This window comes from Sceloporus undulatus, chromosome 1, assembly GCF_019175285.1.
Source record: "Sceloporus undulatus isolate JIND9_A2432 ecotype Alabama chromosome 1, SceUnd_v1.1, whole genome shotgun sequence".
Taxonomy (NCBI): domain Eukaryota; kingdom Metazoa; phylum Chordata; class Lepidosauria; order Squamata; family Phrynosomatidae; genus Sceloporus; species Sceloporus undulatus.
Genome location: NC_056522.1, coordinates 253,154,704 through 253,169,454, shown reverse-complemented (window position 1 = coordinate 253,169,454; position 14,751 = coordinate 253,154,704). Strand labels below are relative to the sequence as shown.

The 14,751-nt window shown below is 42.1% G+C and overlaps 1 protein-coding gene across 3 annotated transcripts in view; it reads right to left on the bottom strand.

The window, feature by feature from the left end:
- Positions 1-7,487: 7,487 nt before the first annotated feature.
- Positions 7,488-14,751, bottom strand: part of LOC121919833 (protein farnesyltransferase subunit beta-like) — a 39,286-nt gene continuing 32,022 nt past the window's right edge. For 2 of the 3 annotated variants that reach the window (XM_042446796.1, XM_042446788.1), the window contains exons 10-12: positions 13,377-13,488; positions 9,949-10,063; positions 7,488-8,432 (exon numbers count right to left, since the gene is read on the bottom strand). In XM_042446796.1, the coding sequence (XP_042302730.1) occupies positions 8,322-8,432; positions 9,949-10,063; positions 13,377-13,488 (338 nt within the window). In that variant the 3' untranslated portion in view covers positions 7,488-8,321. The remainder of the gene's footprint in view (positions 8,433-9,948; positions 10,064-13,376; positions 13,489-14,751) is intronic. The other variant, XM_042446805.1, reaches the window with a different exon arrangement.

Sequence of the window (14,751 nt, the reverse complement as noted above, 5' to 3'; positions counted from 1 at the left end):
CAGAATAGATCCAAATTCAGATTTGTGTTCAGAATGTTGTATTAAAATGACATGCTGCTACAGGAGTGTCATTGCATCAAATCAGACTAACACAGCTGCATCTTTGATTTTCTTGTAAGGAAAGAGAAGTGACCTTTCAAGTGCTTTCAGTAGTAAGAGGTCTGAGTCTTGTGTTGTCCCAGAGGGCAGACACTACTCCCATACAAGATCCATGGAATTGGTTCAATTGCTTTGCAAAACAGCAGTTGCCCTGAGGCAGCCGTTCTCAACCTTTAGTCCTCCAAATATTTTAGACTTACAACTCTCAGAGGTTTTAGCCAGCATGGCCAATGGTGAAGAATTCTGGGAGTGAAAGTCCCAAACCAAAGTTTGAGAACCCCTGCCATAAGGCCACAAATTACCTGTGCTGGAAGAGTGACTTATCTTTTCTTCTCAGAGGGCAGGCTGTATCCCTGTATGTTCACTTATAGGGCACTGGAAGACATGACATTTGCCTTCTCCTGTCTATTGATAAAATAAAGCTTTGTTGTCCAGAGATCTTGAGGTGATGGATGGAATGGGGATGGCTCATGAACTAGAGCCTCCATATTCCATTCGGCACATAGGACTGCCACGCTGTGGCACCCTGGTTGTGCAATGCTCTCCCCTTGTAGGTCCAGTTGGTGTCAGATTAAAACATCTTTTTCTTAAAGCCTTTTGAGATTTTTCCAAGATTAAACTTTTAATTGGTGTAAATTGTTTAAGCATTTTTAGACAATCTGAATTATTCCCCATTATTTTAAATTTGTGTGTGTGTGTGTAGGTTTTACTTTACTGTGCCATGAGATTATTTGTTTTTGGATGGAATGTAAACACTAATAAATCCACTGATCATTCTCCACTTCTGTTGTAGGAATGCAAAAAATAAATCCACCCTTACCACAGTTCAACTGGTCTGACTCAGTGCAACATGGGTGGAGAAAAGGCAACGGAACCACATTAATGTAATCTTGAAAATGTGCCCCTGTGTATTAGTGCAAGGGATGAGTGAGTCCTAGTGTTTTGTCCCCATCCCTAGAAATTTGTTTTCCATTATTGTATTTTAAATTACTAAAGGAAGACCATACCAAAAAAGTTCTTAATATTTAACCTAAATCTAGTGACACGACACAGTTATTGTTTAGCATTGTGCCAGCATAAAAGTCCTGCAATCTTCTAAATGCTGACCTGCAGCTCCCAGCAGCCATAGCCTAGCCAATGCTGGGAGTTTTAGTCCAGCGATATCTGGTGGGTTGAATGATTACTACATAATTGGAGCATTATTTATATATGAACCAAAGTAGTGGTGGGCCAGTCCACTTGGAAAGAGGGTCCCAAACGCCAGCCCTGCACAGCAATGGCAGGGAGGACCCCAATTTGATGGACCAATGGAATGAGGCCTGGGTCCCCTGTGGGTGGTGCTTCACACCATGACGTTTTATGGGGGCGGGGCTATAACCAACTTAAGGAGAGCCCCGATCCTCCATGCCCCCTCTCTGCAGCTTGAGAAGCGTGCCCCACCCTCCCGCCCTTGTTGTAGTGTGGGCATTGCTGGTCGCTTCGGGGCCGAGTAGGAATTTTCTCCCCTCTTTCCAAGGGGTTTTTCGCCTACTCCACACTGCAGCCAGGGAAGTTATCGGGACAATTGGCTAAGGGTGGCGGCCATAAATAGGCTATCATTTGGCAGGTAGTGGGGGGAATGTGAGAGTTCGGCGTACACCGTGGCACTCCCTTGTGGTGTAGGTAGAGCTCCTGAATCACCTTTCTAGGGTTACCACGGCCCGGAGGTGGGGAAGGACTCGATCCTTGAGCTAGACCTGGGATTTTGGCCCCCACTCCTAAAGTTACACGGCTTGGGTGAGGGTGCCTGGGTCTGCCTTCCACCAGAGGTTCAGTCTGGGGAGTAGTCCAGTCAAATGGACTGCTCTACAGGGGGCAGGTGTTTTCGCCCGAGCGAAGGCTGGGGAGGTTGTCAGATAATGACACCTGGCCCCAGCTGATCCCCAACCAGGTTGCTCTCCCCTTTGTGGTCTTCTAGGATTTGCAAATATTTAATTAGGTCAATAAAAGTGGCCCATTATCAACCCAATCTGTGTGTCTGGTCTCATTATTCCATGGTGGAACATCAAATGCTGATTGCTTACAAGTGGACTAAAGTCTACTGCCCACTTTTCTATTAGAAGCACTACTGCTAGTAATGGATGACTATATGAGCTGGTCTTGTTCTGTGTCAAAAAGCTGGAAGCCTTTTGGGGTAAGTTGGGTGTAAGTGCCATAAAGCAAGACATTGACCTTTCTTAACAGTTGTACAATCCCAAGAATGCTGCCAAAAGGATGGTAGTGGTCACGGACTGTAAATATTTCTGCACATATCCTGACTCTGCAAACTCTGAAAGATGTGACCATCTTGCCCATTGGTGGTGCAAAGGCCCCCGTACAGTTTAGTGGTTCTGCAGAAGAGGGGATTTTGGCAGTTGCTGTTTTTCATGCAGGGTTGAAAATATATTTACATGACTATTAAATGTAAAGCAACTCTGTCATATACCTGTTTTGATTCAGTTATGATCCTTAGGAAAGATGCTTTCTTGGAATGGCTCTTTGAAGTGAGAAAATAGACACCTCCCTTCCTGGGCACCATAGCAGTACGTTGTTGACAAAAGATTTCATTTAAAGCTGATGGCTAAACAAACGGATGCTGCATCAGGAAATGGCACAGGTTCCCAATCTTAATGTCAAGGATTGCAGCAGTTCCTGGCCCTGCATTTCTCTACCACATTTCCTTCTTTTAGAGTTGCAGCACTGAGCCATTGCCATGCACACACAGGAAGGAGGACATGCTACAGGATGCTCAATTTGGGGCTATGTACAGGTTTTATGAAAAGCTATAGCACTTGGTTTGTTAGTGCCTTCTAAAACCACAGTATTAATGCCAGCTGTTTCTAGGTTGTTGAAAGCATTGGATCAAGGATTTTTCATTCAGCAGAGCAGCACAGACACACACCAGAGTGCAGGCAAGCGAAGGGCAAAATGCCCACTGAAACAATTGTAGGCAGGAAAAGGAGTCTAGGAAGCATTTCCCCTTTCATTTGCAGAGGGAAGACAGCATTCTGGCCAAAGAATAGGAACAACATAACAGTAACAGCTTAATCTCCAACTATACCAAGTATGATACACCAAGTTGTTCTCAAGCCAGCCAGAGGTTTTTTTTGTTTGTTTGTTTTTGTTTTAAAGAATGTGTTGAACTCTTGACAAGGCAGCTTAGTGACTGAACAACTCCAGACAGAAAGGGAGGCAATTGTATTTTAAGCCTTCCTCTTTATGATGGAAAGGCCCTGCATGTTCTAGAAGGGAGGGCAAACTGTGGCCCCTCCTCACTTTAAAAGTCCTCTACACCAACCAGGACAGACCTCTAATTTGATCTGCTCTCTTCCTGCTAGCCTACTGGTTAACAACAAGGGTGTGAGTGTGTGGATTAAGTGGGTCACCCTGACAGATTACTCCAAGGATGCCCCCCACATGCAACCCCCCCCCCCCAAAAACTATGGCAACCATTCAGAGATGTGAGTCATCTGTAATGAACTACTCCAGAAGCAGAACTTGGAAACATTACTTTTGGGTGCTACAACTCCCAAAGTCCTCTAGCCAGCATGGCTAGAAAAGCAACTTCCCTCAGTTGTTACAATAAGGAAACCCAAGATAAATCTCAAGTCTTCATCACACCCCATTTTCCTAACCTTGTAAACCAAGTTGCCTGCATTACATTCACCCACATACTCTCTCAAATTCTCCAAGCATCTTGACAATTACAACTTACTATGCTGTTCTACAATGAAGGATGTCACTTCTTGGTAGTTAACTTTAGTAGGTCTTTAATACAGAACATGCATTTGTCAAATATGCATAAACATATACTGTATATACTCGACTATAAGTCGACCTCGTGTAGAAAGCAGATTTTGGGGCCAAAATGATGGATTTTAATATGACCCATGGATAAATTGAGGGTAAAACTTAGGGACATGTAACAAAGGATCTAAAGGATGAAACAAAAGAAAACAATGTCAAAGTGCTTGCAAAATTCCAGCAGGCATAACTGTTCTTGCTCACCCTAAAGGCTGGTGCTTCCAGAACAGATTATGCTCTTGTCTTTCACCAGGGAATGCTTCTTTTTTTATAGTACATCAGTTAACATTGACCCATGGATATGTTGACTTAGGGTTTTCTGGCCCATTTTTGACTAAAATCTCCAGATTTATACATTAGTATATACAAATGTTTCTCCCACGAGAAGATACTGGCCTGCACTGTTTGCAGCCCCACCTGCTGAGCAGCCTTTTCACTGTTGTGTAGAAGGTTCTATTGCTATTCAAAATCCTGCCCCCACAGCAGCTGAGTTAGTCTTGGCGATATGGAATCAGCTTCCAGATTTCTCAGCTTGCAGTTTAAAGATCTGCAAAATTTACTGAAGAGGCTATGAGTTCTTCCTGGAGAAAATGGGGATGCTATTGTTAATTTGAACTGTCTTTCAGACAAAGAGTTCTGCACTCCATTAAGTGATGCACTATGGGAATCTGCATATACCTTTTAAATAATTTTGTCTGCTTGTGCTAGAGCAGGAAGATGCAGTACTGAAGTTTCAAACCCACCTATCCAGATGCTCACAAAGGCCTGCCAGTCTCTGGGAGGACTCCCCACCTCCTGGAGATTTCACCCAGCTATTTTCAAGCCTGTCCTTGTGACCCATAAGACCAAGAAATTAAATATATTTTTAAAAGCCAGGGTTCTCAAGACAAATTTTGTGCCTACTACCAGGTTCTGCAGCTTGTTTTATGTTTGTTTGAAACTGTTGAAACAGAGTATACACACAACTTGACTTTTAGCTTTAAAAGAGCTTGAAATTTGAGCTAGGATCTAATATTTTCTATTAGCTGTTACAGTTTATTAAAGGCATTGGTCAGTACACAATGATATACTTAACTAGTAGAAAAGAGGAATCCAACACAATGCTTCCCAGTGCCAGCCCTATGCAATGGAAACATTTGTTTCAGAGTTAAGAAACCCAAAGCTGGCTTTCAGGTGGCTCAAAGGGCTCTAGAACTCAGGGAAAGGAAATACTCTTGTACTAGTAGCTGCGTATTAGCACAATGTTGACACTCAACTAGGTTTTGCTGTGCTCAAGGGCTGACAGTGATTTGTTCCTGCTCTTTCTCAGTCATCACTGTACATTTGCAAATGAACAGGCAGTTATAAAGTCACTATTGTATGGCATTTGTGCATGTTTTAAGGAATGAGTACTTGATCTCTACATGTCCACTCATGCAAAACCATCTACTAAATAATGCACAGAAAGTTGCTATAAACCCCTCACCAAGACAGAAAAGGCCAACCTGATTCTAGTAAGTTTTTACTATGTAAAAGCTGGTCCCAGCAATACAATCCAGGGTCAGGTGTGTTTAGGAGTGTTGCAGATAGCACAAGATAAATAGTCCACTTACCTTGCCTTGACATGCAGGAAAGAGAAGAAAGGCACCAATAGTGAACTGAGCACTACCAGTGTAACTCCCTGCAGAAAAGTGTCTTGAAGTGGGACACACATGCCAATTATGATCCCAGTAATAGTGACCCCAGTCCTACAAGCGTACCTCTCATAGTCAACTTTGTGCAGATTCTCACACAGCCTAAAGAATAATAATACCACTTCAGCAAATGTAGTTGATGTTCCAACATCAGAAGAGATCCAAGAAATGGCAAATCCTAGAAGAGTATTAAATTCTCCTTTAATGGACTCTGCAATACTGAGTGAGAAGACATTGACATGGAGAAAACATTTCTCCCTATCCTCTGTGGCATTTTGCTCCATTTGATCCCTCCACCCCTGTTGAGCATTTATGACTTACTCCAGAAACTCATTATCTTCCCTCCACTTACTTTCAGTGGGAAACGGAATCTAGGAAATCCTGTGGATCCAAAGCCTCTCCTGGTAATATATCTTACTGATGTTCTCTGATCCTGAGAGTTCCAGCTACAGAGAAACATTAGTTATAGATCTGTTCACAAATGTAGGCAGCCCTTTGCCCACTTCAGCTCCAAGATAAAGACTATTTATTCCTGTACTCCATTCTTCTGAAGAGTAGTTTGCATGTATTCCCAGGCAGAGCTCATGAACAGCTTCGCTCAGCTTGAGCAGAACCATTGTGTGCTTTCAAACTGCTTTTCAAAAGGAAGAGCTTACAAGGCCTCAAAAGAGCAATATCAAGACTACGAGCTCCATCAAGATCTAAAGGCTTCTTTTTAAGTCCTGGACCTCCTGCCTTTGTGCAAGACCAAAAGAGTGCAAAGGCATGTTCTAATTTTCCACTGTATTTCAGAAGATAGGCCTCTTTCAGAAATCTTTTCCTTTAAAAACCAAATGGAATGAACCCTAACTATATGTTGAAGTCAGTAACGTACAGGCCATTATATAACCCATCATCTTGTACAGATGTGAGAGCTGGACAGTAAAGGAAGTAGAAAGAAAGAATATCAACACATTCGACATGAGGTGCTAAAGAAGAGACACCCAGAAAGAAAAATAAATGGGTCCTTGGATAAATCAAACCAGATAAATCAAACCTGGGAAGTCAAGATGATCAAATTGAGGCTGTCATACTTTGGCCACATAAGAAGGCATGGATCACTGGAAAAGACAATAATGCTAAGAAAGACAGCGGGTAGGAGAAGTAGGGAAAGATCACATGCCAGATGGATGGACTCGATCAGGGGGATTACAGGCATGGGTTTGCTGGACCTGAGTAGAGCAGTGGAGGATAGTGAGTGTTGGAAGGGTCTCATCCACAGGGTCACCATGAATCGGCGTTAGCTAGAGGGCAGCTAACAACATACAATATATTTAGGAAAAGCAAAATACAGCTACATGGACATGCCCCAGGCGGCATGTAAGGGAACCCATTGAGTCAGGAACTGGCAACTATGGCAGAGGCGAATCTCCGTACCTATGGAGGGCGACAAATGTGCATTTTCAGTTGAAAATTTGTCTGATGTCTCCCCCTAGTTTGCCCTTCTGGGTTAATCAACTGATTTCCAGATGATTTCTGAACATTCAGACTGGCCTGGAGAGTCAAGGGGCTTAGTTGACCAATACCACCTCAGATGACATTTACTAGATAATCTTCTACTTAGAATTTTAATTTAGAGAATTTGGGGGCTGCAAAATAGGGTCTGGAGGCTCCTCGCAGCCCTTGTGGTGCAGCTTCCCCACTCCACCGCTAAATGTTGTTGTGTCACAACAATATTTTTGTTTACCTTTGCAAACAGGAGTGTATCCAGTTATGCACACCCCCACCAATTTCACGAATTGTGATGATGTTCTAGAAAGAAAAAAATGTGGTTCTCCTTTCATGTGTAGATGAGCATTTACAACATAATTAGATAAAAGAAAGTTTTATGAACAATCACCACTGGACAGGTAATAAGAACGGAATTAGTATTGTTTTAATAAAATGCACAATCATCCTTACATAATTGTCAATCCCACCCCCGGGCAAACTAGTACCATTTGCAAGGAAAAGAGGGTTTGTTTGGTTTTTTGCCACCTGCTCCATTTTGTTGGAAGGCAGAAAGAGACTTTTTAGCACAAAGCTTTACACGAAGGGCTGTTCCAGACCATGCTCTTGGGTGCATTCTAGCTACTGAGATAGAACTCTATAATGTAGCTATGCACATTATTCTTCACTTTGTGTGTCTTTTCAGACATGTTGACTCTGCACATGCCTCATTTTATAAGCTGGCGCCCCATCTCTTGGCTAGCAGTACTTGGAATACCTCAGGGATTATGAATGAACAAAACAGATGTTCGCCTGTAAGGGGATAGGATGAAGACACCAGCTCTGGCAGCTGGATAGGAAGCTGCCCTTCTAAGATGCTTAGCATAGTGCAAATGAAACAACAGAGCTGGTCTGTCAGATACTAAGGGATATTAACATGCTGCACTATTTTCAAAACCCCAAACCGCTCCTGCTTCTCAGATGAGTGAGCAATCCCCATGTCCAAGCCTATACTGCTGCCACCATTGCTATACAAGCAGTCTGCTAGTAGGTACAGAAAACTGAGAAGCTTTTTTATATATATGTGGCTAGCAGAACTCTCTTGAAACACACACATAAAAAGGCTGAGTCCAATTTGGAAAAAAAGAAACCCAAGTTAGCTCCATGATTGGGCCTCACGATGACCAAGAAACCTTCCAGCACCCCATGGGCTGAACGGCAGGACATGAGCTTGCACGTCTACTAAGTCAGCAGCCCCTCTCAGTTAGCGGCACTTTCTTCCTTGGGAGACACAACAGGCTTCTTCAGAAAATGCATTACAGCTTGTACTACTTTGTCAGGGGAGATGTTGTAGACAGGATGTGTAGGCTGCTGTTTAGGAGAAAAAAATAAAAAACAAAAATTAAGATTCCAATTGTATCTGCTCTTCCCAATACTGTACCAACACAAGCCAAGCAAGTTATGTTGCTCAATCCACTTTGTACCTATATTTCTCTTTAGTTAGACTTCCCATATCCCACATTTCATCCAGTGAACTAAAAATGGCATATGCAACTTCCTTCAGTCCCACTTTTATTTTCTCAACATGTGGGGTAGGTCAGGCTGAGAGAGGGACTAGCCCAAGGTCACCTAGTGAATTTCATGGCCAGCCCAACCTTTTAACAACTGCAGTCTTCCTCAACTGTGCTCTTGCCACTAACTGTACTGGTTATCTATGTTTACCAGGTCAGCTTCTCAGAGGTCAGTATCCATGGATAGCTGCCAAGGGCCTAGTGCCCTATCTTGGGGTATTCTCCTACTATGTCAACACTTTTTGCTTGTTTACATGAGCAGTGAGCAAATCAGCAACACTGGCAAGGGCCAGCTAACTCAAACACTTGTGCCTTGGTCCTTTCACTCAGGTCCTTCCCCACTCCTTAACACTGCTTCCTCACTGACCAAATGAACACACAGTGGTAGAGTGGGGGGAAATATAGGCCCCAGAAGCCAAGATCTCCTGTCTCTTTTTGTTAAGTTGATTTTTTTGGCCATTTTATAATTGGCTTCAGTTGCTGTTAGCAGTCAGAAGTGGTGTATTTGCACAAAAAGAGTGGGATACAAACTGGTATTAAATAGCATAACTCACTAAAAAAAGGGCGTTAGGAACATTGCTTTGATTTTTTAGAAAGCATGCCTGGGGTCCTATTTGGCACCACCACAGGGATTTTGCTGTAGCACATATGCTGTCACAGCAAAAGGGGGGGGGGTTATGCCCAATTTCTGGCACATTTTACTGATGCCATGAATCCAGATAAAGAAATCCCAAACTACCAGACTTGAAATGTTTCTGTGAAGAATGTAAGTTGGAAACAACAAGCTTTTCAGGCCTTTTGCTATCTGAGGAAAGTCACTGTCCACTTCTCGCCATAGCAGGGACAGCTCTGTCTGAGAACTCCTGTCATAGCTGTGGGTGAAGCAAGGAGATTTGTCCCAGGCAAGGCTTCAGTGTCCCTCTCCTACTTTGTTCCTTCAAGCAGCAGCAGGACTTTGACAAAGCTGGCTGTTGTTAAGGCACAGAGTTAATGAGTAGTGCTACTGCCAATGAGAAATGAAGTGGCAAAGAAATAAGTGAAATCAATTCACTCTTACAGGATCATAGCTCTCGGGTTGAGGAGGGAGAATCTGTATTACATATAAATTCACTCTCATTGGAATTGCCAGTCTGGGAGACAGGATTTCTGTGTAGTTGAACAATGTCCTTAAGAGCAATTTTTTGCTTTTTGCCTATTTGAAGTGTATGACCACAGTTCACTTCTCTTTCAGGACCACAGTGGAAAGAACAGCATCCTCCTTACACACACACACACACACACACACCCCTTCCTAGTCCAGTCTAGGCACAGCTTACCAGGCGATTCTCTGGCACTCCTAGAACAATTTCATGGAGGAGCTCTCCACTGCCGAAATGCTGCGCTATCGATAGCCCACTCAGGCAATAGCAGGTATGGTAAAAATCCCGTGACCTAGAGACAGAAGTATGCATGCTCTTGAAGCAAGTCTGAAATTGGAAGCTTGGTACTTCTAGTGTGGATCTGCATACATGTACACATGTACCAAGTGTTCTCTTGGAAGCAAAGGCATTTTTTAAAATGTGTATGATAGGGACTAAAAATTAAGAAGCTAGGGAGAAGCTAACTGGAATTCTGTTCGCTGCAGTTTGAAAGACTTGTGTAGCCTGGCAGAGCTTGGAGAAATTATTTTTTTGGACTGCAGCTCCCAAAAACATCCAGCTAGCATGGTAGAATGTGGGTAACATATGATTCCAGACAAGTGCAGAGTCTGGTATTAGAATTCAGCATTCTAGGTTTCTCAACTTTAGTTACAGCCACATAGATCTTTCAACATTTTCATCCCACGTCCTTCCATGCGATGAGTTGGAATCGGTGACACCAAAACTGTTTTTTAGATGGAGGAGAGGACCTTCAAAATTGGCAGGCAGGTAATTATTAATTTTTCCTACTTGCAGATCTATTTTTGCAGAAAAATGTAAACACTGCATGAACTGCATTAAAATAACCACCACAAACTGAAGCACGAAAGCAATGACAAAACAATAAATGACACATTACAAAACTGAATAAATGAAATGTTATTGTGTTGTCTTCCGACTTAATGGTGCCCCAAGGTGAACCTATCATGGCTTTTTCCGGCAAGATTTGTTCAGAGGGGTTTTTCCTTCCTCTGAGGCTGACAGAATGTGACAACCCTGGTCTCCAGAGTTGTAGTTCAACACTCAAACCACTCTCTACATTGGCTCTCTAAATAAAAATAATTACAATAAATATACCAAAGCAAGGAAGAAAAATATGTAAGACCTAATGTGTGAATACACAAATGCCTAGAAGATCTCTTAACAAATCTGCCCCTCCACTACACTGTTTTAAGATCAAATACTGTGTAGATGGGTTAGAAGATAGAGGACTGCACACATAGTGTTCTCAAAACAATTTGAACAACATGAATGTCTACCAGTCTGATGTGTAGAAACCCTTCTGATGCAAAACCTGGAGTTAGGGGCATATAGTGAGGTAATCAACTTTGTCAATGACAATAAATTATTCAGGGTGTCCTTTTGGAAAATTTCAAAAAAGATATCCCCAAACTGACAGAATTATGTTTAAAATGATAGATGGAACATTAATGCATATTGAACCAAAGAATCCCAACTACGCATATATACTGATGGATGTGAGCTGGCACCAAATGATCAAGGGATTTGGGATCATGGTTGACATTTCTATGAAAATGTCAACACAGTATGTGGTTGCCATTAAAAAAAGGGAAAAAAGCAAAGTCTAAATTGGGGATTAGTTAGAAAAAGAAGCAGAAATAACACTGTCAATATATTATTGCCTTTACACAAACCTATGCTTTGACCACATCTGCAATACTGTGTATGGTTCTGGTCACAGCACATAACAAGATCTTGTGGAGATGGAGAGAGAGACATTGTAGAGACTCAGTGTGGCATAGTGGTTTGAGTATTGGACTTCAACTCTGGAGACCAGGGTTGAAATCCTGGCTTGGCCACAGAAACCCCACTGGGTGACCTTGGGCAAGTCACACACTCTCAGCCTCAGAGGATGGCAAAAGCAAACCCCATCTGAAGATACTTGTTAAGAAAACCAAATTATAGCATTGCCACAAGCTGGAAACAACTTGAAGGCACACAACAACAACAACAAGAGATGAAAAAAGTGTAGAAACGGGAAACTAGAATGGCCAAAGTGCAGCAGTTTGGCTTTGAGGGCAGACTGAAATCTTTTGGGGCTATTTAGTGCTCTCTCTTTCACTCACACATGCACGCACATGTAACAGGAAACATAATAGAGATGTATGTATACAATCATAAGTCTTAGAAATCAAGGTCACCTACTAAAACTACAGAATAAGGTTATTCAGTGGACTGCCTTAGAAGGTGGTAAACTCTGTTAGATTAGAGGTTTCTTAGCAGAGATTGGATGGCTACATCTTAAGAATGCTCTACTGCGGGTTCCTACACTGGCATGACAGGGGGTTGGGTTCAATCTTCTTAGAGATTTCTTCTAATTTTATGATTTTTTTACTCACATCTGACCCATCAGTGTCCCAAAGTCCTAAATTACTGAGAGAAATTAGCTCCACACAATATGTGTACTGAAGACAAAAATTATAGAAAGTAGCATTCTTTGTGTATACCCATTCAAGGATGACACAAAGCTGTAGTAGGCATTTTTAATTCTGATTTTCCTTTAGTATAAAGCTCCCTTGTCCCATCTTCTACTCCACGAAGTAAACCCACTCATGATTCCATGGAACAACTAAAGAACACAGATGATCAGGAGCTAGATAGTCCTCTGTGATCTGAAGTCTTCAGTCAGGCCGCCATAACTGCTTATCATAGTGCCAGAGGACAAATTACTTCTCCCATTCACTATCATTATTAAATATGAAAACTCTTAAAAGCACAATGCAGCTTAAATGTACAACCTTTATACCTGGGAGAGCTGTTAGGTCCACTGAGACTTAAGGCAACCCTATCGTAGGATTTTGCTTAGTAGGTTTTATTCAGAGGAGGTTTTGCATTGCTGTCCTCTCAGGCTGACAGAATGTGACTTGTCCAAGGCCATCCAATAGATTCTCATAGCTGAGTGAGAATATGAACCCTGTACACTTCTGACTGATAATGCCTGAGGGGTTCAACTACATAGGACTCTTGGTGGTCCAATTTGGCCTGAATATTTGGATTAGGGGCTTTCCCTCTCCCCCTTGCCCCCTGTTCATGGCTGGAAAGCTCATGCAATCAAGGCTTGGTGAAATCTTGAAAGGAAGAGTTCTCAGCCAAATTGCAGAAATATTTAGGAATGGGCTCTCATGTCCAGCAAAGTTACTTTTGCTTACCATTACTAGAAAATGCAGAGAAAAAGATGCCAAACTAAATCAAAACAGGCATAGTCTATGCTGGTTGAATAATTTTTTTGACAAAAAATCTGGATGACTCTCTGGTGAAGAATGTATTAATTCCAGTGCAAAATACATACAGTTCAAAGGTTGAAATCTGATGCCATTCATTTATCTCCTATAGTCCTCCATAGGCCTATCTGGTGACATTCAATCATCTCTTACCACCTCTGCAGTGAGGAAGCAGGTTAATAAATGTAATTCCTCTGTACAATATTTTGGTTGCAAATCCAAACCACTGGATGAAGATTTCCAAATTATAGCAAGTTTTCTCTTGATTAAGATCACAAATAAATGCCTCTTAATAAGAATTAAGCAGCAGTGGAAGCTACTCACTTGCCGGGTTTGTCCAAAAGGCCCCCCGCAGGACATTGGCAACACAGTAGAATATATTCTTGCAGAGCTTGCTGATCAAACATCCAGTGTGTCATACTGAGGGCAGGGTCACCTGAGAGGTTAAAAAAAACCAACACAACCCCAATGAGTGTTCAAAAGTTCCACGAAGTGGTTCTAACATAAGATGCTAATGTAAGCATGCAGAAGTTACAGGTGAACTTTATTGCCATAATCTCTCCTTTTGGTCTTTCCTTGCTTCTTCATATTGGCAAGGAGAGAGCTGTTACTACCTGGGATCTCACAGCAGCATCTACCTCTCTTAGCTGCCAGATAGGAACTTCCTTGGTATATGAGTACAGGAAAGATTATTGTGATGGCAATAAGCAGGCATCAAAAAACAGAAAAAGCTAGGTTTAAAGGAAGCATTCCTGGAGAGCTCACCTGAGCCAGCTAAAGTCTAGATGCAGGCAGAGGCTTCTAGGTCACATAATTTAATTAATATCATTTAATAAACTGTGAAACTCCTTAGTGAAACTATATTCATCCAAAATGGGTCCATCCAACTACCATACAATCTCTCAGGCCAAATTTTTTAGAAGTCCACTGGGAGTCTTTTCTTTTGGTTTCCTTTTAAATGAACATCCACAGGGCAAGTGTTATTTTTAAACTGCAGTGCCAATTCCTACATGTTTGTATTTATTATTATTATTTTATTTATATCCTGTCTTTCTCCTGATATAGGAGTGAAGCAGATCAGCAGCTTGGAGGGCCATCTGGCCACTCCAGCCCTGATAGGCCCTACGGCAACTGGACAACCCGCTCTGAAAGCAGGCTGCTGCTGCCACAGTCCTAAACAGGATGCCAGCAGGAACAGCTTTTCGCCACTTCTTTTTAGGCCGGCTTTTCCCAGCTAGGCACACTCTTAACATAGCTTCCAGGTGCTTTTGGGGCGTGCGTTGTCTGCATGCCCCACCCCCGAAGCGGCTGAAAGCTGCTCTTTCCTACCCATCTGCTTCAGGCCATAGGGGCTCAGGATAACTCACAGCAAATATGAAACCATACAAATTAAAAACAATACATGAAAAGGTGTAAATACACATTTTAAAAAAAAAACTAAAATTTTGTAAACTTAAAAACATTAAATATTAAAACAGCAAAATGAATTTTTAAAAACTCTATACAAACCTTAAAATCTGAATTATACAACATTTAAAAGCCCAACCTTCATTAGTATGAAAAAGCCTAATGGCACAGAACTATTTTTACCTGCCACTGAAATGACAGCAGGGATGGGGCCATTCTGGCCTCTCTAGGCAGGGAATTCCAAAGTCTGGGAGCAGACATCAAGTAGGCCCTCTCCCTTTGATCCCATTCC